Source organism: Muntiacus reevesi, chromosome 2 (genome assembly GCF_963930625.1).
Source record: "Muntiacus reevesi chromosome 2, mMunRee1.1, whole genome shotgun sequence".
Classification (NCBI taxonomy): domain Eukaryota; kingdom Metazoa; phylum Chordata; class Mammalia; order Artiodactyla; family Cervidae; genus Muntiacus; species Muntiacus reevesi.
Genome location: NC_089250.1, coordinates 17844964 through 17871180, shown reverse-complemented (window position 1 = coordinate 17871180; position 26217 = coordinate 17844964). Strand labels below are relative to the sequence as shown.

At 42.7% G+C, this 26217-nt stretch overlaps 1 protein-coding gene across 2 annotated transcripts in view; it reads left to right on the top strand.

Moving 5' to 3' along the window:
• Nucleotides 1-26217, top strand: part of CCNY (cyclin Y) — a 104383-nt gene that overhangs the window by 66471 nt on the left and 11695 nt on the right. Inside the window, exons 1-4 of one of the 2 annotated variants that reach the window (XM_065921028.1) lie at nt 3217-3239; nt 3447-3521; nt 7014-7048; nt 13339-13439. In XM_065921028.1, coding sequence (XP_065777100.1) covers nt 3455-3521; nt 7014-7048; nt 13339-13439 — 203 coding nt within the window. In that variant the 5' untranslated portion in view covers nt 3217-3239; nt 3447-3454. Of the gene's footprint in view, nt 1-3216; nt 3240-3446; nt 3522-7013; nt 7049-13338; nt 13440-26217 lie in introns of those variants that run through there. The other variant, XM_065921029.1, reaches the window with a different exon arrangement.

Below are 26217 nucleotides of genomic sequence, written 5' to 3'. Positions count from 1 at the left end.
GTCATGGATTGTAACTCCCACTTATCTTAGGCATCATCACAGGGATCTTTATAGCACTGGTGCTAGTTTAAAAGCCGAGACAAACAAGGCTATGACATCTGTGGAAAGGACAGAAAAAACTAGGCTACGTGGCATGGGAGAATATAGTCATTTCTTGGTAACCACTGGGGATTGGTTCCAAAATTCGTCGATGCCCAAGTCCCTCATAAAATGGCATGGATTTGCATATAACCGACCACATCTCCCTATACACCTTAAGTCATCTCTAGGTTACTTATAATACCTAATGCTATGTAAATTTTATATACAGTGTTGTAAATATGCAATACAAATGTTATTTAAATAGATGCCCATGTATGGCAAATGTATTATTTTTGACCAGAGATTGCCTGAACCCACAGGTGCAGTTCCCACAGACATGGAGTGCTCGCAGCATTGCTGTATTAAATTCTGTCAGTTTCTTTCCAGTTTGAATAAAGGGATCCTATCATGCCTTGTACTCAGCCAAAATATGGACTGAAAGCATTGTGACCGAGTATTTCTGTTTTCACCTGAAAGTCTGGCGATAGACTCTTAGAATGTTGTATTAGTATGAGGCACTCAGTCATGTCTGACTCTTTGTGATCCTGTGGACTGTAGCCTGCCAGGCTCCTCTGTCGAGGGGATTTCCCAAGCAAGAATACTGGAGTGGGCAGCCCTTTCCTTCTTCAGGGGATCTTCCCAACCTAGGGATTGAATCTGCGTCTCCTACATTGAATTCTTTACTGCTGAGCCACCTGGAAAGCTTAATAAGTATCATCATCATAAAGAAGGAGTGGATTTACTTGTATTCCCCATCCCGACCCCCCCCCCCTCCCACCTCCCTCTCCACCCGATCCCTCTGGGTCTTCCCAGTGCACCAGGCCCGAGCACTTGTCTCATGCATCCTGCCTGGGCTGGTGATTTATTTCATGTCAATGTATGACAAAAACCACTACAATATTATAAAGTAATTAGCCTCCAACTAATAAAAATAAATGGAAAAAATAAAAATGAAAAAAAAATAATTAAAAGAAAAAAAGGAGTGGACTGAAGTCAACTCCAGGGACTCCACATCTAAAGCTGCCTTTTCTCTCTGAGGCACAGTCACCTCCAAGGGGTCTCTGTGACAGCCATCAGGGGTTGCCTCCAGGGTACAAGGCAGAGTGCCAAAGTAATGATGCCTTTGAATTGTGGTGCTGGAGAAGACTAGTGAGAGTCCCTTGGACAGCAAGATCAAACCAGTCAATCTTAAGGGAAATCAACCCTGAATACTCATTGGAAGGACAGACGCTAAAGCTGTTCACCTAATGTGAACAACCGACTCATTGGAAAAGTCACTGATGCTGAGAAAGATTGAGGGTAGGAGGAGGAGAGGGCATCAGAGGATTAGAAGGCTGGATGGCATCACCGATGCAGTGGACTTGAATTTGGGCACACTTTGGGTGATGGTGAAGGACAGGGAAGCCTGGCGTGCTGCAGTCCATGGGGTCACAAAGAGTCAGACATGACTTAGTGGCTGAACAACAACAAAGAATAATAAAGTGCACAGTAAAAGTAATGCACTTGAATCACCCCCAAACCATCCTCCCCACCCAAATCTGTAGAAAAACTGTCTTCCACAAAGCGGTCCCTGATATCAAACAGGTTGGGGACCACTGACTTAGAGCAAGCCCTCGGCTTTGACCTGCCACTCTGAACGGACTCAGGAGCCATTGCCCTGTGTTCTCTCCTGATTGGCAGGTAGGTGCTTATCGCCTCGGAGGATATGATCCTCAGGTTAAAGTGAGCAAAGAGTGACTTCCCTGGTGGTCCAGGGGCCAAGACGCGGCGCTTCCAAGGCAGGGGACCCCAGGTGGGATCACTGGTCAGGGAACTAGATCCCACCTGCCAGAGCTGAGGTCTGAGGCACCCCAATAAATAAATAATAAATACTATATATATATATTTTTTTTTAAATGAAGCAATAGAACACAAAAACAAACAAGGAGTCAGGGCCCCAGCCAGCGTGGGCCACAGGCAACCATGAGGGCTCTCCTGGTCTGATTCTCTTTCTTTCCGCCAGCAAGTCACAAACGCCCACCTTCCACCAGGTCATGAGCTGCCACACCTTAATGCAGGTGGCGCCTCAGGCTGAGACACAGTCATTGTCTCCCTCAAGGCAGGCTCCAGAGAAAACTCACAAGCACAGACACGCCAACACCCTCTAGAGCTGAGGCTGCCCTGAGCCCAGCAAGCTACTTGTGAGGGCCCTGGATGCCCTCAACAACAACAACAACAATGTGTGACCATCCTTGTTTTTTCTTTCCTCTTATCTTGGACTGGATGAACTATTAAAGCTAAGGATAAGATCCCTTCTGTTTTTTGTTGGTGTTGATTGATTTCTTTGCAAATTTATTGAAATAATGGAACTCAAAAGTTTTCACTGTGATGTTGGAAGCTAATTTGAAGACCGTTCTGACTTTGCATTAATTTTGGTCTTCTCTCTTCCCTCCTGTAACTTTATTCTTTTCTTTTGCTTAACCATTCTTTCTGTATGGAATTTTTTTTTTTTAATTGAAAAAACTCTGTAGTGATGGGATTCTGATTGTTTATACTGGACAAGCCTATCGCCCTTGGAGACTGTTCTAAGGCAGGATTACAAAGGCAGATGCCAGTAGCGGGGAGGAACTGAGGAACAGCCCCAAGGAGTGGGTGGTGGGGCAGAGGGTGAGGACTGGGCACTGGAGTTTTAGGTCCTGCCAGTTGCTACCATCGGGGTGGGGCCCGGTGTTGCTAAATGATCTGATTTCTCAAGAGAAGCTGGAAATACAATTTTTTTCCTTTTGTGTGTTTGAAATACAGAAATTATACATGGGTTCAAATTTATTAAAAAAGAAAGAAAATGAATGAATCAGACAAAACACATCTGTGGCCCTGATTATGCCCACAGATGGGCATTGTGAGCTTTTGCTCTAAAGGATTAATTTTGCCTTTTCAGAAAATAACCATCTTAATTAAGCAGAGTGTGTTGATACCAATTTGGCTGAGATATCCTATTTTAATCACATTTAACAAGGAAATACCACTTGCTTAACTGTGGATTTAGATGAGTCAGTTTTAGCACATACCTCTCCTTAATTACGTGTTAGGACTTTGTCCTGCTATTTTGTAGTTAAACTTGGTGCAGAACAGACTTTTAAAAAGAAAATGGAGTTTTGGGCTAATAGATCTCCAGCCAGGTGTCTAATTTTATGTATGACTTTCTCAAGTTTCTAAATAGTTAAGTGTTCGAAGTTGAACCTGGAAGAATCTATTAACACAGTAACTGTTGGTTTCTTCCAGAATCCTTGAATGTCTTAGTAATCTAAGGTTTAAAAAATGGAAAATCTTGACTCCCTCTAGTTATCAGATGGGTTTTCATATATCTTCTTTTTCTTTCTTTAAAGATTTGAACATGGAATTCAATCCTTCAGACCATCCTCGGGCCAGCACGATATTCCTCAGTAAATCTCAAACAGACGGTAGGTTCTTTCTTCTTCTTCTTTTTTTTTTTTTTTTTTAAGACTTATGTTGGTAACTAGCCTGTCTTGATTTTCCAGTCGCTGTGATTCTCAGGATAAAGATAGAATCCCCTTTAGTGACCACTAAGGATGTTTGGGTGGTTACCCTCTGGGGTTTCTTTACTTTGTAGTAAGTCATATTTTTAGAATTTACTATTTGAAGCAACTGTCCTCATTTTGCCAATCAGTTGGGATAGTTCTAGGCAGTTTCTACCCTGAAAATCAGAAACTTTCCTTTAAAAATTTATTATTTGCATAAATTCTCTAAAGATCAGAAGTATTAGGTAGTATGTAAAAAGAAAACATAATACAACTCTAAATAAAAACACGATTATCTCAGTTGTGTCATTTGAGAGCCAGATTGAACCTGTACACTAGGGGTGGATGTTTTCCTTCTGTCATACTTGTGTTAAGCTGTTTGTTCTGTGGCGTGGAATTTCTTCTGGGGGATTTCCCCCTCTTTTCAGCCCTTGACTTATGTCACCGTTCCCTGGCCCTTGGCTACAAAGGAGAGAGAAAACACACAGTACAGAAAAAAGAATTTTTTTTTTGTTCCTGCAGAAAAAAGCAGTGGAGGAATCTGTTAAATGATGCTGTAGTGACAGTGCTGAGGTCCTGGGGGTTCTAGCCGTGACTCTTGTCAAATTGCTAAGCTCTCATTTTGAGAAGATCCTAAGTTGACTAGAAAAATAATCAAACATATTTAAGACAGTTCATTTTAAGAACTGATAACTCCTCAGTTATGGCTAGGTGACAGCTTTGATGTAGCATAATGCTGATATAATATTGGTGATCTTGATTTAAGCAGGCCAGTGATGAGATCTGAGATAATTTGGTGCATTTATTTATTTTTTTTAAGTTTATAAGAAGAAATCACTGTAGGCATCAAATACTTGTGAGATAAGTTTTGAATGTTTTGGGTGGAAATTAAGCAGGACATTTTTTTCTTCACCTGGTGAAGTGGGAGCCCATGGAGAGGGGAGGGTATTGCCAGGCAGGAAAGTGGTGGTGGGGTGAAGGTTTGGGACAATGAGAAATGAGAGTCAAAAGCAAGTTTTGCACTTAATATAGTACTCTGAAAACAACTTACACGGCTGGCACACTTTCAGATTCAGTTCTCACTTCATGTGAATTCAGGGCACAGACCAACATCAGTCAGAAGCTTTTTATCTAGATTCACATGGAATGGCACTAGAGCCTCTTAAGTGGGTGACATGTGGCGTGGTTGTCACAGGGAGATGGATGGCAGGGTCCTCCGACCTCACAGGATCTCCCGGTGTGAGTCAGGAACGTGCATCTACCCCTTCCCTCTCACCCTGCCCTCCTCCACTGATCGTTGGGGTGTTGGCAACTCTTGTCCTTCTGTTTTTCCTTCATTCCTCAAATGCTGGGTCTTCTCTTTGAGTGTAAAGGATCTGCTTGAGTCTCACAGGTTAAAAGCAAGGAAGAGGAACCGACACTGTCTCTGTGCTGTTCCCTGTCTCCCAGCCTGCAGAGCGAACCCTCCTGTGCCGCCACCTCCTGTTTGCCTCCGCTTGCCCGCTAGGCTCTTCCTCCCGCCGCCCCCGTTCAGGGGATGTGTTTGCAGTGAAACATTGAAGAATCCATAGGTTCTTCACTACTGGTTTATGTGTCAAAAACTCCAAGGGATTTATCATCCAGAATCCCTCCTAATCGCTGCAGTTCAGTCTTAGTCACTCGTGCCCAGTGCTCTTGTCATTTGGTGGCACCTGGACTGACCTGACACTCTCGGGAACCTGGAAAGAGGGGACAAGGGGTCTGCAGCATCTGCGTGCCCTCTGGAGCAGCCGCAGGTCTCTGCTCCACGCCAGGCGCAGCACCTCACCGGCAAGGACCTCACATCCACACTCAGTGAAAGAGCCTCACCTGCCCTTTTCCTGTCAGCTAATGTTCCTTTTGATTTAAATATATCTTTGTCCTCTCCAGTGACCTGCTTATTAACTGTGTTGATTACTATGTTGTTGTTGTTCAGTCACTAAGTCCTGTCCGACTCTGTGACTCCATGGACTGCAGCATGCTAGGCTTCGCTGTCTTTCACTATCTCCCCAAGTTTGCTCAAACTCATGACCATTGAGTTGGTGATGCCATCCAACTGTCTCATCCTCTGTCGTCCTTCTTCTCCTGCCTTCAGTCTTTCCCAGCATTAAGGTCTTGTCCAGTGAGTAAGCTCTTCACATCAGGTGGACAAAGTGTTGGCACTGCAGCTTCAGCATCAGTCCTTCCAGTGAATATTCAGGGTTAATTTCCCTTAGGATGAACTGGTTTGATCTCCTTGCAGTCCAAGCGACTCTGAGAAGTCTTCTCCAGCACCACAATTGGAAAGCATCACTTCTTCGGCGCTCAGTGTTCTTTATGGTCCAGCTATTGCTCTGTGCTGTGCACAGTCCTTCAGTCATGTCCGACTCTTTGAGACCCCATGGACTGTCGCCCACCAGGCTCCTCTGTCCATCGGATTTCCCAGACAAGAATACTGGAGTGGGTTGCCATTCCCTTCTCCAGGGAGTCTTCCTGACCCAGGGATCAAACCTGGGTCTCATGCATTGCAGGCAGATTCTGTACTGTCTGAGCCACGAGGGAAGCCCCAGAATACTGGAGTGGGCAGCCTATCCCTTCTCCAGGGGATCTTCCTGACTGAACTCTTACTCTCTATACTCTCAAAAGGGAGTTTTCAGGAAAGAAAATGCAAAACTCAGTGATACTAGGTTGTTAAAAAGCTCCTCTGGGTTCCCTGTCAACCCCCTCTACATCTTTGAGGTTGAGGGCCCCCATTTTGAGAAACATTGAGGTCTGGGAAACGAAGGTGGGGTGCTGACCCCATCACACACACAGCAGCGTGAGAATGGTCTCTGAGAAGGGGTGCTTTTGTTGTGAGTTTGCTCAGCCTCCCTGAGGGGGCAGGGTGCTCTGGGAGGCCCGCCAGCACCGGCGCAGGGAGTAACTGGTTTCCAGTGATGCTTCCAACGTCCAGTGTCCTATATTTTCATCCAGTTATGGGTAGTATTGTTATCATTTGTTGTCTAGCCACCAGGTTGTGTCATATTTCACCCTAATAGTATGGACCTTTATGGGTCTGTTTTGGTTAGAAATAGATAGTCTTGCTTTTTGTTGACCATCTTAATTAGTGGCTGCATGCAGAATTTTATGAGCTTTACTAGTTACTGTTTTCTTTAGTTACTGGAAAGCCGTTACCACTCCATTAACTATGGCGCAGTGATTTTGTTGGGTGCTGTGGTGTCCGTGGTTTTATGTTCTGCTCTCTTAGCATAGGTCTCATCTGCATGTGTGCAGATCATTTCTTAAGTCATAATTGAGCAGCTGGATATGTTGGTTGGTGGAAGGATGGGACCTTGACACAGAGGCCCGTCCTCAGCAACCTGCCAGGGGTTAGCACGCAGGCATGTAACATTTCTGTTGCATCTTTTGTTTTCACAGTGAGAGAAAAGCGCAAGAGTCTCTTCATTAACCACGTAAGTGGAACTGTTCCCCTGTGTTCTTCGTAATAACTGTCCAGAGACCAGCCACACTGTGTGTGCGGTGGGGAAGTGGTCCATGAATCTTGTCTGCACGTGGAAGAGTGTGAAGAAGGCTGCAGGGCACTCGTGCTTTGTTTGGCCTGTGGCTGGACAGGCACGGCTTGGCATTTATCGGATCCAGGGCCAGTGTGGCCTGAAGCCCCGGGCTGCTGCTGCTCCTGGGATGGTGTGCATGGATAGTGTGGCATCAGATGCCACAGGTCCTTTCCTGCTTCCCTTCCCACAAGTGACTGTCTTCTAACTCAGTCCCATTTGAATAAGCAAACACATGTTTTCTTCCCCCTTGTTGTTTATAGGTCCAACAGAGTCTGCATGTTCCTTCCGATGCTCAAAGAAAGGATGAACTTGACAACACTTGAATTTTAAAACGAATTAAAAAAAACCCCAACTCTAGTCTCTCAGCCATTCTGAGCAGCGTCTCGCTGCCCTGCTGGCCAGGCATAACGATCCTTGATCTTTCTCTTCTGATCAGTGGGTACAGCCAGCCTCCCTCCACCCTGCCCAGGGGTGACCTCAAGCTGCCCCTCAGGACTGTAGTGCCCAGCCACCAGGAGATCTATGGTCACACCTCCTAATCCTCTAAACTTAGGCCTCTTGATGAAGTAGGTGTGTTACCAAATAAGTATATGCCATCAATTCTCATATCAAAAATGAGAATGATGTATTTGATTTCTCAGGGGTTTTTCTCAGGATTTCTAAGCTGTCTGCATTTAAGTATTTGTGGATCTTGAAATACTTGGCTCTGGAGCTTTGTGCTAAACAGACTTAAAGCCATAGTATTGCCTCTTCTGCCCTTTGAAAATCTGGGCAAAATGCGGTTGAAAAGAAATTCATAGCCGGACCCTTGCACCCGAAGGGCTCCACGCTCGGCCAGTAGGAGGTTGGTGAGTCCTTCATAGGCAATGGTCTCAGGGTTGGAGAGACGCCCTATGGTTTTTATCAGATCCTTACAGCAATTCACAGCCTGTTTCTGGCCCTCTCCGGTTTTGCCACAGCAGTTTGAAGCATCTGTGAAATTATGAGCTGTGTCTTAAGGAAAATATGCTGGAAATTGCTATGCCCTTTTTGATTTTTTTTGAAAGCTGTATCTGCCTAGACCTAGAGAGGTGGGAGATTTGACCCCATTCTGTAAGCCCTCACTCCTGTCTCTTCACGTGCCGGAGTCACTAGAACACTACCCCCCGCTTCGCACGTCTGCCCAGGAGCCTGTAGACCCCCTCTGCTGGTCACTGCAGCCGCATTCAAGTGGCTGGAGGGGAGGTCTGCCCTCGTACCAGCCACACGCCCCACATGGCTCCCCCGCGCCCCACGACCTCACGCTCTGCGGCACACCATCCTGGCACCTGCCCCGCACCGTGCCCCCTGACTCAGCGTGTCCTCTCACCCCTGCCAGCCTCTCGCCCCCCTACACAAAGAGCGGAAGCACAGTTGCTGGAATGTGCTCAGCTGTGCTCATTCCTATAAAAGGAATCTCTGTGCTGCCTTATGCGACAGATGCCCCGGTAACCGCGTGCCCTCCGGACCACATTGCACAGTAGCATCTCGGCTCTGCCCACGCTGGGAGAAGCCACTGGGATGTGCCCTTTCAACCAACTGAAGTAGAATTGGAGTGGAAGTACCTGCAGGTTCAATTAGGCTAATAAACCAGCTGTGCTTTTCAAGTTTTGAGACACTTGAGTGTCATAAGTTAGGGCAATAAAGAGACGATAAGTGGTAATAATAATCATCAGTACAGTCTAGCCAACAGTTTATACCATGTTTGTGCCACACTCTGTTCTTTAGTTTAATGTCTTGATAACTGTGTCCAGGAGGTACTGTGTGTCGCTCCAGTCTTCCATATGGGGAAAGTGAGGCACAGAGAACCAGCCATCCCAGCAGTGGAGCCAGCCCGGGGCCCAGGGGCTGGCCTGGGCCATTCAGTCCTCAGACAGTCATTCCAAGCGCCACCCGGACATGAGTTGTTTAGCTTTTTATCTGAAGACAGAGAGCACTGTTTTCTGAATTGGGGCCCCAGCTAACGTTTATAGTTTCTTTTGTTGTTGAACTCTGGAATGACCATTATTCTTTGGTCTTGTTTATAAAAACCGTTGTGTTTTTTATTTGTTTTATTGTGAGGGATGTTGTTTCTTAGTACATGCTGCTAAGATTGTCTTTAAAGAGGCTACTATTTAAGAAAAAACAGTGGATGTAGGTAAGCCATGTGAGGAAAGGTGAGGGGTGATTGTCACAACAGGAAATACCTTCCACCAGGTGGAGAGAAACAAGGTCTTTTCTGGCTCCAGTACAGTAACACAGTCTAGCAAGTGATGGAAGCTGACTTTGGGTACAGCCTCCAGGGAAGGGGCCAAAAGAAGAAACCCCTGGCTGGAAAAGAGGGTACCACTCGCTGGCTGAGAACTGCCAAGAGAGACTTACAAAGTAAAAGGAGCTTCTTCTAAAAGAATTATTATAGATTTTAAATCTTGAAGCTATTTGAGGATAAACCCTTTGGGGGAGTTTTAACAGTAAGTTAAACCAGGGCAAATTATAGAGATTAATATTCTAATCAGCACTATGTTTTAGATGTAATTATCAGATCAACAGTTACAGGAAAATTTAATACAATAGAGACATTTAGGTATTTTAGCAAGGATTGTGTAAAGGGCTTTATTTAAAGTTCGTAGCTTGCTTAAAATTTGCTGAAGTTTTGGCTAGCTGTTTTAATGAATCTTTTAATTAAGGTGCAGTAGTCTCTGATTATAAATTGTTGGTGGCATTGTCGGTGGCTGAGAGTCTGGACTCTCTCTCCTGAAACTTAGGGAAAACGCACATCTTTTGCTTTAGCCTATTTTTTCTGTGACGTTCTCCTCCCCTTGATGACAGTGTACCTGAAGGGAATTGATCATTCTAAGTTAAAGAAAAAATTAAAACTGAGTCAGGAGTTGAATGGCCAGCCTCCCTCACCCTCAGCAAAATGATCACAGTTATTTGTCTTAATATTGAGACAGGTGGTAGCTGTAAAAACTTCACAAAGGAATATAGAGTGTTCTTTATCAGTCTAACAAGAGCCATATTTGGAGCTGGACTTGGAGCCAAAAGAATTTTGTTCAAGCCCTAAATCTACCAGCTGATAAAAGGGGGACCTTGAAAAAGTCTTGAAGTCATAGTTGTCTGATCTCGTAGAATGACTCCTGGTCCGCCTGTTTACCTAGTGGACTGAACAGAAGGTGATTTGCAGAAGTGATTTTAGCACCATCTGAGTATGCTGATGTTATTATTGTTATTGCTCATTAGATTTGTAGGTAAATTTTGTATTTCCAAGTTCAGTAGCAAAACTCAAAGTCTTTCTGGTATTTTGAGTACGGGTATAGTTTTTTCATAAGTATTAAGCCATAGAACTTAAGGAATGAAGTGAATGTGATCCAGGAACTGAAATTTTAAAAATTCTAAACCTTGCTTTTGCTTCTCTGGGAGCTTGGCTCTTAACAGAATACAGATTTATTGAGCACAGTCCCTGCCTGCCTCTGCCACACGAGAGTTCAAACAGGGAACCAGGCAGGGGCGCTGCCCTGGGCACAGAAGCCTTTCTGTGGAGGGATCCTTGTTCTCTCAGTTTTTTTTTTTTTTTTTGGGGGGGGGGGGTGGATGTCAGATCAAGAGAAGTATACATTCTGTGTGAACCTTGTAGCCCTTCTATCCAGCAAATGACTTATTGCCCAAATACGGTTTCAAACTTAACCCCATTATAACAATGCCAAGGACTTATATTCAATTTAGAAATTACTAAATAGTTTGAAGGGAGCTTCCCTGATGGCTCAGATGGTAACGAATCTGCCTGCACTGTAGGAGACCCGAATTCTATCTCTGGGTCGGGAAGACCCCCTGGAGAAGGGAATGGCTATCCACTCCAGTATTCTTGCCTGGAAAATCCCATGGACAGAGGAGCCTGGTGGGCTACAGTCCATGGGGTTGCCAAGAGTCAGAAAGCTGAGTTGGCAACCCCCTTTGGCACACCAGCCCTTAGTGATAGAGGGCTCAGGCTAACAGCTGGCAGATCTCCAGGCCAGGACTGGCCCCTGGGGGGTGCTGGTTTTCAGTTAACCCTGTGACCCCAAAGGTACTGCTACTCCTGAAAGGAGGACGAGGAAGTGCCCGCTCTGTGACCTGGTGCATCACCGACCTCCTCTCCTTAACTCTAGTGCTCATGTTTTCTTAGGGAAACCATTTACTCTTGGCTGTTCCCATCACGTTTTCATCTTGAGGAAATTTGTGTCAGAGGAAACAGTAGAAACCTCACAAATAGAAGCCAGTCATTGCTGTGCTTTGCGTCACTGTTGTGATTATTCCTAAATAAATAATTTTCTTGTATCTCTAAAGATTCTTTAACATATCAACTAATCACTGAATTTTTGTGTTAAGTATATCTGTTGAGGTTTCTGTTTTAGGTAGATTTTCCATTGGTGGGGAAAATTTCATAAGGATTTTTAAAACTTGCCACACATGTTAATAACTATTACTAGATTGCAAGTTTTTGTCTGTGACTTAAGTGTGATTGCTACCTGACCTACAAAAGAGATCAAAATGGTTTTTAATGCCTCCGCCTTGTCTTAATGGAACTGTTGTGATTAATTTGATAGACGTGAAAAATGCCATGTTAAAATTGCACTCAGGTAACTTGAACTTGACAGGCTTTTTTGGTGCCCTTATCTTACACAGGCACAGAACAGTGTGTGCCTAAACACACTGGCCAAGAACAAGCCTTGTCTTTTGAGTTCTCTGACTCTGGTTATTTCCTCCTGACCCACATGCCTTTGTAGAAGCCGTGCTCTGGAGGGTCCTAGCGATTCAGTGGTGCAGTGCCCTCTGGCGGGGATTTTAGGAACTGTATGCCCCAAGGAGTGACGATTAGCAAGAGGGGAGATTGTTTATAATGCTGTCTTCTCTTTCTTAGGCTGTTGCATATTTCCATAATTTTATCACATGGGAAAGTGAAAGTCGCTTAGTCGTGTCCAACTCTGCAAGCCCATGGACTATACAGTCCATGGAATTCTCCAGGCCAGAATACTGGAGTGAGTAGCCTTTCTCTTCTCCAGGAGATCGTCCCAACCCAGGTCTCCCGCATTGCAGGCGGATTCTTTACCAGCTGAGCCACAAGGGAAGCCCTAATTACATGGGAAACCTTATTAAATAAGTAAATGTTAAAATAGGGCGTTTGGTCTCTGATGAGCTTTAAGGCTCCCTTCGTGTTCATAAACTGTGGGTACTGAGTGCTTCCCTGGGGGCGGGCAGGTGAGTCAGGGCAGGGTTATTATCCTTAAGGAATTAATTGTTGTGGTTGCTGAAAATGACACTTTTGATTGTCAGCAGAGCACCAGGCCAGTTGAAACTCGTTTGTATGATTTGATTCTTTTTTTTTTTTTTTTTAGTATGCTTTGAGCAAGAATGATCCAGATTGATAATCTACTAATCACATTGCCCACATAATTGCCAGAAATCTTACTATTCAATTAGATGTCATCTGCGTGTAATTTAAATTCTGTTTTCTCTAACAGTATGTTTTAGAAGTATACTTCTCAGTTCTGAAGTTTTTCAAAGAGCTCAAAACTTAGACCGCCTGAAAGAACCATATGCACAGCTGCCACAGGCACTCCACCTGAAGCTCATCCACTGGTCATATTTTCAAAACATCAGATAACTTTCACCTTTAAAATGTATTTTGCCCTTAAAGAAGGAGTACTTTTTTCTTTACATCTTCACCTCCTGAAATTGAAGAGTAGGAGATTCTTAATTCATAGTGACTGCATCTGCCATGGTCCCCAAATCAACTGTACCTCAGGGGTAGGAAAAAATGGGTGCTGTGGACTCCTGTCTTGATTCTAGCACCTCACATCAGGTTGTCCCCTGCAGCATGGGCTTTTGCTGGCGAGATGAGCGCATGCTGCTTGTTTCTCAGTGATTTTTATGGACTCTGCAGCACACCTTTTGATGCTCGATTTTGGGAGTGTGCTGAGCTGATGGAGGTTTGGGACTGGGAGTGGTGGTGGTGACTTTTTTATATGGAAGAACATGGAATTCCATTGTAGGAAGAAAGTGAGTTTTGTGCTGTACTTGCTGGTAGTGTTAACATTTCTCGGTTAGACACTTTTCCTCTATAGGCTGGTCTCAAGGTGAAGGGGATGATGGTCCTTGGAAGAATTTTGAGCCCCTTTTTAATTGTTCTTGTCTTGTTACCATTGTTTTTCTAGCATCCTCCAGGACAAATAGCGAGGAAATACAGCTCCTGCTCGACTATTTTCCTAGATGATAGCACAGTCAGTCAACCAAACCTCAAGTATACAATTAAGTGGTGGGTATACGCATTTTTCCTTCACTGAATGCCTTTTCTGTTCCTTAACCTGCTGGCTAACTGTTTGTGGGATCTGTGAGTGGTAGGATTGGGGAGGGGGGAGGACATTGACAGGGAGTCTTTTAAAAATGTGATTTTAGGAGTTAAAATGTGGAAGTCTTAAAAATATTTATGTGTATTACCATTTACAAAAAAGACCAAAATTTTCAGTGACTTGAAATTGTAATTGAACATAGTTTTGTTTTTGTGCATACTTTCTACCTTCCCACTTTGTATGGACTCCATCCCAGCCTAACTCTGCTTGAATTTTACTGTCAGAATGTGATGGGTCCCACTTTGACTTGGGGCTGCAGTAGAGAGCAGGCGTGGCACCGTGGAAGTGTGCTTGTCTGGAGCAAGGACAGCAGGCTTCTGACTGGTGGGAATGAAGACCCTTCGCTTTGGGCTTCGGGGAGTCTTTGGATTAAAATCTTTCCCTTTGGGCTTCAGCTCCCTTATTTTAAAGTGGGAGGTGGGAGGGCCGGAACACTGGTTTTCCCTGAAGTGTGCCTCCCAGCATTGTAGTAGAAAGTCTTGACTGAGGTTACAGAGACCCATTTGCTGGGGATCTGGTCTAGACTTAACTATGAAAAACCTGAGTATTTTGCCTTTGTACTCATTTAGGGAGAATCCACGTTTAACAGCTCACTGTGCCATCCTGTGCAGTGAGTGTTTGCTTTCTAAATAAGATGCTTTCTGTTCCATTGGACCAGGCCTCCAGGTCTAGAAACCCTTTCCTGCACATGCCCATATGTGACAGTGTTAGGCCTGCCAGGCAGTGGAGACGGGGATGGTCTTCTATGGACAGTGTCCCCTTGAGGGAGAAGGTGGGAGGTGGGCCCACCTGGAGAATTGGGTGGGTTGCATGTCTCCTGTGGATTGCATGTCTCAAAGACCTAAATGGGAAAGTAGCTTCTTTCTTTGTTCCATTGGTGATAGATGGTTGTGGTGGTGACCAGTGGGCATCACCCCTTGGTAGACACTCACAGCTAGGGGACCGTGTGTGCCCTCACTCCACTGTTCTGCTCTTGGTCAAGCCACTCTGCCCTGGGAGCTTCATGCCAGGAACGAGAGGTGCTAGGGAGGTGGGAGCCTGGAGACCTGGTAGCTAGCACCCACTCCAGCCCTGGAACCCAGCCTCCCTGGGGTCTGAGACCCGCCTTCTGGGGCCACTGGGTTTCCTGGGCCTCGGACTCTGTTGCTCAGCACTTCCCCCAGGGATGACTTCAGACTGCCCCTGGTTGTGACACAGACACTCGGGGGCCCAGCAGGAAGTCTGGGTGACAGTTGGATACTTCGGTATTGAGTCTGGGAGGTGCCAGCTCCAAAGTCACATGTGTGGTTTGTGCATCAGCAGTTTTAGCCATACTGCACCTGTGAGGTCCTCGCAGGGATCTGGTGATCCCGGTTACCAGATCCGGGATCTGGATTGTCAGCTCCTCCAGGAGGGTTTCATGGGTAGCCAAGGCTGAGGACCCCGGATGTCTGTGGACCTCTGCCTTCCAGTTCCCTTGAAGGTGTCACCTGTGGTTAATACCAAGAGGAAGAGAAGGGTCTCCCACACAAAGGGTGGAACATCTAACCTGACACCGTCAGTCTCATTAGGTTGTGACTTGTGTCTGCAAAAAAAAAAAGTGAAATCTTAACCTGTCTTAAGAACTACCACAGATGCTGGATTCTTCTAGAAAACATATCACATCAACTTGGCCTCTCCCCGTTGTAAACACTGACAACTGGTATATGGTGTCAGTTTGTCTCATTATTGTGATGTTATGATGTTGATTGTGTGTTTAAAGTGGTCACCAGAGAGCCCCAGGTAGAGTTCCCTGTGCTGTACACTCTAACACCCTCTTACTGAGATGCCCATAGTTCCCCATTGGGTTTTCTTCTTGTTGCAACAAGCAATGAAACTGTTCGTGGACTCTGATGAAGAAGGACATGAAGACATGAAGACATCAAGCCCTGAGCCTTTAGAGTGGGAGCACTGACTCCAAGACCCTCGACTACCAGAGAACTGACCCTAGGGAGCATCAAATAGTGAGAACTCACACAGAAACCACGAATACAAGAGCCGGCATCACGCAACCGCCAGTAGCACCCTTTGCAGGATGCCCCATCTAAACAACAAACAAAACAAAAATACACAATCATCAGCAGATAGGATTACCACCTCACTTAGCCTTGCCTATCAGAGGAAAAACAAAAGCTCACCACAAATCTCACCCTATACGAAGCTTACACAAACCACTGGACCAGCCTTAGGAGGGCAGAAACCAGAAAGAAGAAAGAATTCAACCTTGAAGCCAGGGAAAAGGAGACCTCAAACACAATAAGTTTAAAAAAAAAAAAAAAAGAAATGGCAGAGAAATACTGCACAAATGAAGGACCAAATTAGAAACACAGAAGTCCAAATAAATGAAGAGGAAATAGGCAAACTACCTGAAAAAGAATTCAGAATAATGATAATAAAGATGATCAAAAACCTTGAAAGCAAAATGGGGAAAATGCAAGAAACAATTAACAAAGACCTTGAAGAATTAAAGAATAAACATACAGAGACAACACAATTACTAAAATTAAAAATACTCTGGAAGGAATGTGAAGCAGAAGAACAAATCAGTGAGCTGGAAGATAAATGGTGGAAAAAAACTTCTGAAGAGCAGAATAAAATAAAAAGAAAGAAAAGAACTGAGGATAGCTTTAGAGACCTCTGGGAAAATATCAAAAGCACAAACACTCAAATTACAGGGGTCCTAGAAGAAGACAAGAAAAAGAAAGGCTATGAGAAAATTTTTGAAGAGATTATAGTTGAAATTTCCCCAACATGGAAAAAGAAATCATCAAATCAAGTCCAAGAGGCACAGAGAGTCCCAAATAGGGTAAACCCAAGGAGAAACATGCTAAGACACTAATCAAACTAACAAAGACTAAACACAAAGAAAGAATATTAAAAGCAGCAAGGGAAAAGCAACAAGTCACATACAAGGAAAACACCATACGTTTAACATCTGGATCTTTCAGCAGAAACTGCAGGCCAGAAGGGAATGACAGGCTATATTTGAAGTACTGAAAGGGAAAAATCTACAACCAAGATTACTGTACCCAGCAAGGATCTCATTCAAAATTGATGGAGAAATAAAAAGCATTACAGACAAGCAAAAGTTAAGAGAATTCAATACCATGAAACCAGCTTTACAACAAATCTTAAAGGGACTTATATAGTCAAGTAATACAAGAGAAGGAACAAGATCAAATAAATAAAAAAAAAAGAGAAGGAACAAGATCTACAAAGTCAACCCCAAACAATTAAGAAAATGGCAATAGGAACATATATATCAATAATTACTTTAAATGGATTAAATGCTCCACCCAAAAGACACAGACTGGCTAAATGGATATAAAAACAAGACCCATATATATGCTGTCTACAAGAAACCCACTTCAGACCTCAAGCCACATAAGACTGAAAGTGAGAGGATGGAAAAATATATTCCATGCAAATAGGAAGCAAAAGAAACCTGAAGTAGCAATTCTCCTATCAGACAAAAGAGACCTTAAAATAAAGAAGATCACAAGAGATAAGGACATTCACTACATAATGATCAGGGGATCAATCCAAGAGGATGACATAACAATTGTAAGTATCTATGCACCCAACATAGGAGCACCTCAGTACATAAGACAAACATTAACAGATACAAAAGGAGAAATTGACAGTAACACAATAATAGTAGGAGACCCCACTCACACCATTGGACAGATCATCAAAACAGAAAATTAATAAGGAAATACAAGTCTTAAATGATATATTAGATGAGGTGGATCTCATTGATATCTTTAGGACATTCCATCTAAATGCAGAAGAATACATCTTCTCAAGTGCACATGGAACATTCTCCAGGATAGACCACATCTTGGGTCACAAATCAAACCTCATTAAATTTAAGAAAATTGAAATTCTATCAAGCATCTTCTCCAACCATGACACTGTGAGACTAGGTATCAATTATAAGAAAAAAACTGTAAGAAACACAAACACATGGAGATTAAACAACACATTTCTAAATAACCAACAGGTTACTGAAGAAATCAAAAGGGAAATAAAAAAACTTCTAGAAACAAATGACAATGAAAACATGACACTCAAAACCTATGGGATGCAGCAAAAGCAGTTCTAAGAGTGAAGTTTATAACAATACAATCCTACCTCAAGAAACAAGAAAAACGCCGAATAGACAACCTAACTTTACACCAAAACAATTGGAAAAAGAACAACAAAAAACCCCCAAAATTATTAGATGGAGAGCAGTGATAAAGATCTGAGCAGAAATAAGTGAAAAAGAAATGAAAGAAACAAGAGTAAAGATTACTAAAACGAAAAGTTGGTTCATTAAGAAGATAAACAAACTTGACAGACCTTTAGCCAGACTCATCAAGAAATCATCAAATCAACAAAATTAGAAATGAAAAAGAGATTACAACAGACAATGCAGAAATACAAAGGATTGTAAGATAAGAGACTACTATGAACAACTATATGGCAATAAAATGGATAACCTGGAAGAAATGGACAGACTCTTAGAAAAGTTCAATCTTCCAGGAAGAAATAGAAATTATGAACAACCCAGTTATAAGCATGGAAATTGAAACTGTGATCAAAAATCTCCCCCAAAACAAAAGCCTAGGACCAGATGGCTTCACAGGAGAGTTCTGTCAGACATTTAGAGAAGAGCTAATGCCTATCCTTCTAAAACTCTTGCAAAATATTGCAGAGGAAGGAACACTTCCAAACTCATTCTACAAGGCCACCATCACCCTGATACCAAAACCAGACAAAGACAACACACAAAAAAAAACCTTATTGCCAAATTCAAACTTAAATTGAAGAAAGAAGGGAAAACCACTAGACCATTCAATTATGACCTAAATCAAATCCTTTACTATTATACAGTGGAAGTGACAATAGATTCAAGGGATTAAATCTGATAGAGAGCCTGAAGAACTATGGACGGAGGTTCATGACATTGTACAGGAGGCAGTGATCAAGACCACCCCCAAGAAAAAGAAATGCATAAAGGCAAAATGGTTGTCTGAGGAGGCCTTACAAATAGCTGTGAAAAGAAGAGAAGTGAAAAGCAAAGGAGAAAAGGAAAGATATACCCATTTGAATGCAGAATTCCAAAGAATAGCAAGGAGAGATAAGAAAAAGCCTTCCTCTGTGATCAGTGCAAAAAATAGAGGAAAACAATAGAATGGGAAAGGCTAGAGATATTTTCCAGAAAATTAGAGATACCTAATTTCTCTTCAAGAAAATTAGATACATCAAGGGAACATTTCAGGCAAAGATGGGTTCAATAAAGGACCAAAATGGAATGGACCTGACAGAAGCAGAAGATATTAAGAAGAGGTGGCAAGAATACACAGAAGAACTATACAAAAAAGATCTTCAAGACCCAGATAATCACGATGGTGTGATCACTCACCTAGAGCCATACATCCTGGAATGTGAAGTCAAGTGGTCCTTAGGAAGCATCATTACGAACAAAGCTAGTGGAGGTGATGGAATTCCAGTTGAGCTACTTCAAATCCTAAAAGATGATGCTGTTACAGTGGTGCAATCAGTATGCCGGCACATTTGGAAAACTCAGCAGTGGCCACGGGACTGGAAAAGGTCAGTTTTCATTCCAATCCCAAAGAAAGGTGATGGCAAAGAATGTTTAAACTACCACACAATTGCATTCATCTCACACGCTAGTAAAATAATGCTCAAAATTCTCCAAGCCAGGCTTCAACAGTACTTGAACCAAGAACTTCCAGATGTTCAAGCTGGTTTTAGAAAAGGCAGAGGAACCAGAGATCAAATTGCCAACATCTATTGGATCATTGAAAAAGAGAGAGAGTTCCAGAAAAACATCTCTTTCTGCTTTATTGACTATGCCAAAGCCTTTGACTGTGTGGATCACAACAAACTGTTGAAAATTCTCAAAGAGATGGGAATACCAGACCACCTGACCTGCCTCTTGAGAAACCTGTATGCAGGTCAGGAAGCAACAGTTAGAACTGGACATGGAACAACAGACTGGTTCCAAATGGGAAAAGGCTGTATATTGTCACCCTGCTTATTTCACTTTTATGCAGAGTACATCATGAGAAATGCTGGGCTGGAGGAAGCACAAGCTGGAACCAAGATAGCTGGGAGAAATATCAATAACCTCAGATATGCAGATGACACCACCCTTATCACAGAAAAGAAGAAATAAAGAGCCTCTTGATGAAAGTGAAAGAGGAGTGAAAAAGTTGACTTAAAGCTCAGCATTCAGAAAACTAAGATCATGGCATCTGGTCCCATCACTTCATGGCAAATAGTTGGCGAAACAATGAAACAGTGGCAGAGGTTAGTTTTTTGGGCTCCAAAATCACTGCAGATGGTGACTGCAGCCATGATATTAAAAGACACTTGCTCCTTGGAAGAAAAGTTATGACCAACTCAGACAACTTATTGAAAAGCAGAGACATTACTTTGCCAACAAAGGTCTGTCTAGTCAAGACTATGGTTTTTCCAGTAGTCATGCATGAATGTGAGAGTTGGACTATAAAGAAAGTTGAGTGCTGAAGAACTGATGCTTTTGAACTGTGGTGTTGGAAAAGACTCTTGAGAGTCACTTGGACAGCAAAGAGATCCAACCAGTCCATCCTAAAGGAAATCAATCAGTCCTGAATATTCACTGGAAGGACTGATGTTGAAGCTGAAACTCCAATACTGTGGCCACTTGATGCAAAGAACTGACTCATTTGAAAAGACCCTGATGCTGGGAAGGATTGAAGGCGGGAGGAGATGGGGACAACAGAGGATGAGATAGTTGGATGGCATCACCGACTCAATGGACATGAGTTTGAGTAAACTCCAGGAGTTGGTGACGGACAGGGAGGCCTGGCATGCTGCGGTACATGGGGTCACAAAGAGTCAGACACGACTGAGCAACTCAGCTGAACTGAAGGAGACAAAAGAATCGTACACAAAAAAATTCTAAGACACTAATGAAGGAAATCAAAGATGACATTAAACAGATGGAGAGATATTCCATGTTCCTGGGTAGGAAGAATCAATATTGTGAAAATGACTATACTACCAAACGCAGTCTACAGATTCATTGTGATCCCTGTCAAATTACCAATGCCATTTTTCATAGAACTAGAACAAAAGATTTCACAATTCATGTGAAAACACAAAAGACCGCAAATAGCCAAAGTAGTCTTGAGAAAGAAGAATGGAGCTGGTGGAATCAACCTTCCTGACTTCAGATTATACCACAAAGCTACAGTCATCAAGACAGTATGGTACTGTCACAAAAAGAGAAATATACACCAATGGAACAAGATAGAAAGTGCAGAAATAAACCCATGCACCTATGGGTACCATATTTTTGACAAAGGAGGCAAGAATATACAATGGAGCAAAGACAGTCTCTTCAATAAATGTTGCTGGAGAAACTGGAGAAATCAATGTAAAAAAAATGAAAATAGAACACTTCCTAACACCATACTCAAAGATAAACTCAAAATGGATTAAAGACCTAAATTTAAGACCAGAAACTATAAAAACCCTTAGAGGAAAACAGGCAGAACACTCGATGACGTAAGTCTGATCCTTTGTGACTCACCTCCTAGAGTAGTGAGGTGAAATAAAATAGTGAAATAAAAACAAAAGTAAACAAGTGGGACCTGACTAAACTTAAAAGCTTTTGCACAGCAAAGGAAACATTAAGCAAGCTGAAAAGACAACCCTCAGAATGTTGTCTGGAGAAAATAATAGCAAATTAAACAACTGACAAAGGATTACTTTGTGAAATATACAAGCAGCTCATACAACTCAATACCAGAAAAACAAACAACCCAATCAAAAAGTGGGGAAAAGACATAAACAGACATTTCTCCAAAGAAGACATATAGATGCCTAACAAATATGAAAAAGATGCTCAACATCTCTCTTTATTAGAGAAATGCAAATCAAAACTAAAATGAGATATCACCTTACACCAGTCAGAATGGCCATTGTCAAAAAGTCTACAAACAATAAATGCCAGAGAAGGGTGTGGAGAAAAGGGAACCTCTTGCTCTGTTGGTGGGAATATAAATTGATTCAGCCACTATGGAAGACCGTATGGAGATTCCTTTAAAAATTAGGAATAAAACCACCATATGACCCAGGAATCCCACTCCTAGGCATGTATACCCTGAGGAAACCAAAATTTAAAGACACATGTATCCCATTATTCACTGCAACACTATTACAATAGCTAGAACATGGAAGTAACCTAGATGTCCATCAACCGATAAATGGATGAAGAAGTTGTGGTGCAGATACACAATGGAATATTACTCAGCTATAAAAAGGAATGCCTTTGAGTCAGTTCTAATGAGATGGATGAACCTAGAACCTGTTATACAGAGTGAAGTAAGTCAGAAAGAAAAAGATAAATATTGTATTCTAATGCATATATATGGAATCTAGAAAAATGGTACTGAAGAATTTACTTACAGGGCAGCAGTGGGGAAATAGACATAGAGAATAGACTTGTGGACATGGGGAGAGGGGAAGAGAGGGTGAGATGTATGGAAAAGAGTAACATGGAAAGTTACATTACCATGTGTAAAATAGATAACCAGTGGGAATTTGCTGTATGGCTCAGGAAACTCTAACAGGGTCTTTGTATCAACCTAGAGGGGTGGGATGGGGAGGGACATGGGAGGAAAGTTCAAAAGGGAGGGAAGATATGTATACCTATGGCTGATTCATGTTGAGGTTTGACAGAAAACAGGAAAATTCTGTAAAGCAATTATCCTTCAATGAAAAATAAATAAATGCTTAAAAAAAAAAAAGGAAGAGAAGCTGGAAAGCTGGACCAGTGGTGAAGGTTGAGTGTCAAGAGGAAGAGTCCAGTGTGGACGCTGTGGCTTCCCGGGATACCACCCAGATTTGAGATGCTTTTAGTCAGTAGCTTATTTGTTTTAAAATGTGCCCTGTTTTTAAAAATGTCCATTTTGGATCTGAGAGCTTGGCAGGGTGAACCCTAGCTATAAACATACCATCAGAATCCTTCCCTGTAAATCCAGTATGTCACACATGACTTGGTGATGGTCATTTTGAGAGGTGTTAGTGGGCCTGGGTGACTTTAGCCAAGGCCTTTGACCACACAAGGGGAATGCATGTCATGAAGAGGGGAAGGGTGTGCGAGGTGTGAATGCCCTCCTGTTCTGAAATTCCGCCTAATCTTGTCCCACACTTGCCAAGGCCCCTGTGGCCTCCTCCCCCAAGATGTTAAAATTGATACAAACTCACTAATCAGTCATTCAGCATCCTGTGGGCAGAGTGGGCATTCTTGGGCTGAACTCACCTTCTGTTAACCACGTTTGACCTTTGAGAAAAGCTCTGGGTTCTAACAACTGCTTTGTAAGCTAATTTTAGAAGAAAACCCTCTGGGGAGTTCCCTGGTGGCCTAGTGGTCAGGATTCTGGGCTTTTCATGGCTGTGACCCAGGTTCAATTCCTGGTTGGTGCAGCCAGAAAAAAGAGTAAAGTTACAAAAAGACCCAAATGGAAATCCAGAAACTGAAAGGTACTGTGAAATAAAATTAATATTTAAAAAATAAGAAAAGAAAACTCTTTTAAATTGGGATTGCCCAAAGAGCAAACGTATTTGTACATTCTGGTTAGGGAATGGGTGGAGGGTTGAACGGCCAAAGAGAAGCAGATGTGTGACAGGTTTGCACACGATTCTGTGTTCATTGTTTTCACAGGCATTGATATCTTCCCTGAGAACTTGATTTTTCCCATCTTTCCCCTGAGTGCTGATAGCTGTGGTATGAATTCAGAGTTTGCCATCCACCCCGGTGCCCCTGTAACCACCCCAGACCCCCAGTTGTGTACAGGCATGGGGCTGGTGCTCAGAGGATGGGTGCAGGTGGTGAGGAGCTGTTCGCAGCTGCGCACGCCATGCATGGCCCCTGGCCTCAGGGTCGGAGCAGCTTCGTACACCTTCCGGAACCCGGCATTTCTGACCTAGCTCTAGGTCAGAAGTGAGGCAAGGGTGGTGCTAGCCGTCAGATGGGTTTTGTTTTCCTGGGCAAGGAAATAGCATCTCTTCCTTCCAGGCTCCCCTTTCCTCCTGGCTCTGCAACTCGGGCAGTTGCGCCAGCCCTCTGGTCTGCCTGTCCTGGGAGACCTCACCAGTTCTGAGGACGTGGCAGACTGGCCGGGCCTCCCAAGCTGGCCGTTGGGTGTGAAGCCTGGGATTGATTCCATTTCCAGCTGGCCAGGGTTTGTCTCCAAGAGTTGCTTACTTCTTTCACGGCGACCCGCTGAACTGGCTGGTGGAGCTGGACCACATGTACATCCTCAGCTTGGTTTTCTCACTTTCGGGGTTTGACCTTGAGTGGACATTGGCCTTTCGAGCATCCCTGTGTTTCACGGGGGTGTGAGTCATGATAACATCCAACCTGGCTTTCGGCTCTGGAGATACAGGAGATAGTAGTAATCTGGGGCCCTGAGACTTTCCCTCCACAGAGGCCAGAAGACCTCCAGAGGTGGAATCATTCATAGGACAACAACAGCTACTAATAGTAACTTTCATTTGAGAACTATATATTTGAGCTCATGCTTTTATTTACTTCATTTGATTGTAATAACCACTCTGTGACGCAGGTTGAATTGTCCAAGGAAGTGAACGCTCTGAGGGGTGGATGAAGTCTAACTGATGAAGGAGCCAGGTTTTGAGCCTAGCTAGTCTGACTTCAGTCCATTGATGTTTTTCCTATGATAGGGAAAGCAGGGACCATATTTTTTCCTCAGCCAATTAAAGCAATTAAAGTAATCACTTTACCAAACCCTATCATATGTAACATTCAATTTAATCATCACAGCGTGACTTTTAAATGAATAAAACAGTATCTCTTCCTTTTTTCCAGAGGCAGCGTTATAGAATGAAAGGGCACAAAACCATTGTATGTCAGAAATCATGACATCTGATATCTTTACCTGAATTTTCTCATTTATAAAATAGAATCGGTAACATTTATTATTTCCCATGGCAGGGCTTTTTAGGTACATGTCAAGGCACTTTGAAAACTGTACTATTATTTTTTAAACTTTTGAAGTCCCTTCACTCCAATTACAATTCCTTCATCAGCTTAGACACTTTTCAGGATGTTAGGAGAACGAATATATTACACTTGCTCAGGAATACTTTCCACACTTAACTAAAATTCTTGAATTCATAGATCCGGAAAGAGAGCTTTGGGAGAACGTGCTCTCTTTGGGCAGAGTGAGATGAGCTGCTTTCGTGTCAGGGCGTGGGTGAACGTCTGGGCCGCTCGGAGTCCAGCGTGCCTGCCTGGTTTCTAAGTGGGCACCTCCGAGTGAGGGGAGGTGTCTGGGGCTCAGTCTGCTGGCTCCATGTTGGGGACCTGGGTGGCAGTTCCTGGGCTCAGAGACCAGAGCACAATCTGATGCATCCAGTTAGCTATGTTCTTTAGAAGCTTAAAATAAAAGAAAATGGCCTCCTCAATAAATTTTAAAACTGTGGAAGGATCTAGACAGGTTACAAAGGAGGAAGTAATAAAAACGTTGGGCAGTTCAACCTGAATAACCCTGCCCACTTGATAGGCGATCAAAGAAACTCAGGTTGAAAGCAGTTACCGTTTTTACCCTATCCAGCTGGAGAACATTTTTTCTAAACATTCAAGGTGAGCACTGGTGAAGGTGAAGTGAGACACACTGGTGAGGAGGTGTACACTGGTACAGCTTTTCTGCAAAGATATTGGGAGGTATGTTTGGGGGGAGCCTTGCGATTATTTATGACCTTAGAGCTCCTATTTCCAATTACAGGATGTTTTCTTGTGGAAATAGTAAGAGTTGTAGGTCATAGAATGTTTATTTGTGGGAATATTATGGTGTTAATCATAATTGCAAAATACTATAAACAACTTAAATGTTCAAGAACAGGGAAATAGTTAATAAATTATTCAACAGTATGGTGGAATATGGAATATAGTCAGACATTTAAAGTTGTATATTTGAGTAACATTTTAATGATAAGAAACATGTTAATGAGGATGAAAGTGGGATGTGACATTTAAAGTTGTATATTTGAGTAACATTTTAATGATAAGAAACATGTTAATGAGGATGAAAGTGGGATGCCAGCCTGTTTGCTTACACACATAATTTATAGGTAACTAAGAGTAGATGTCTCTGTATCTCAAGCTGGTCGTAATCATCTTTGGGCAGAGGAATTATTTTCTGTATACTTTTATTTTCCAAAATTTTCTATAATATGAATATATCTTTTTATAATCAGAGAAACAGTACTTGAAGAAAATTCAGGGGATGGGAATGTCTTCATTAAATTCTTTTAAAATGTAAAATGAAATTTTAAGGTATTAAAGTATAAGGTATTACAAATAAGAGGTAAGTACCATTTCAGCAGATGAATGAATAAGTTAGGCAGACTGCCAAGAGGTTATTGATTTTAAGAGAAAAAATGATAAACCACTGTGGGTAATATTCACATTTTTCCAGCAGTTATATAGAAACCACTGATTTTCTAAAATAGGTGCTGAATTGGGAAAACTCTAGAGAAGTTTTATTTCATCACTTAATTTTTACATAATGACTATTATAAAGTGAGGAAACTTAAAATTTCAGATAGAGAAATTTATTTCTGAATATCACAAAAGTTTGT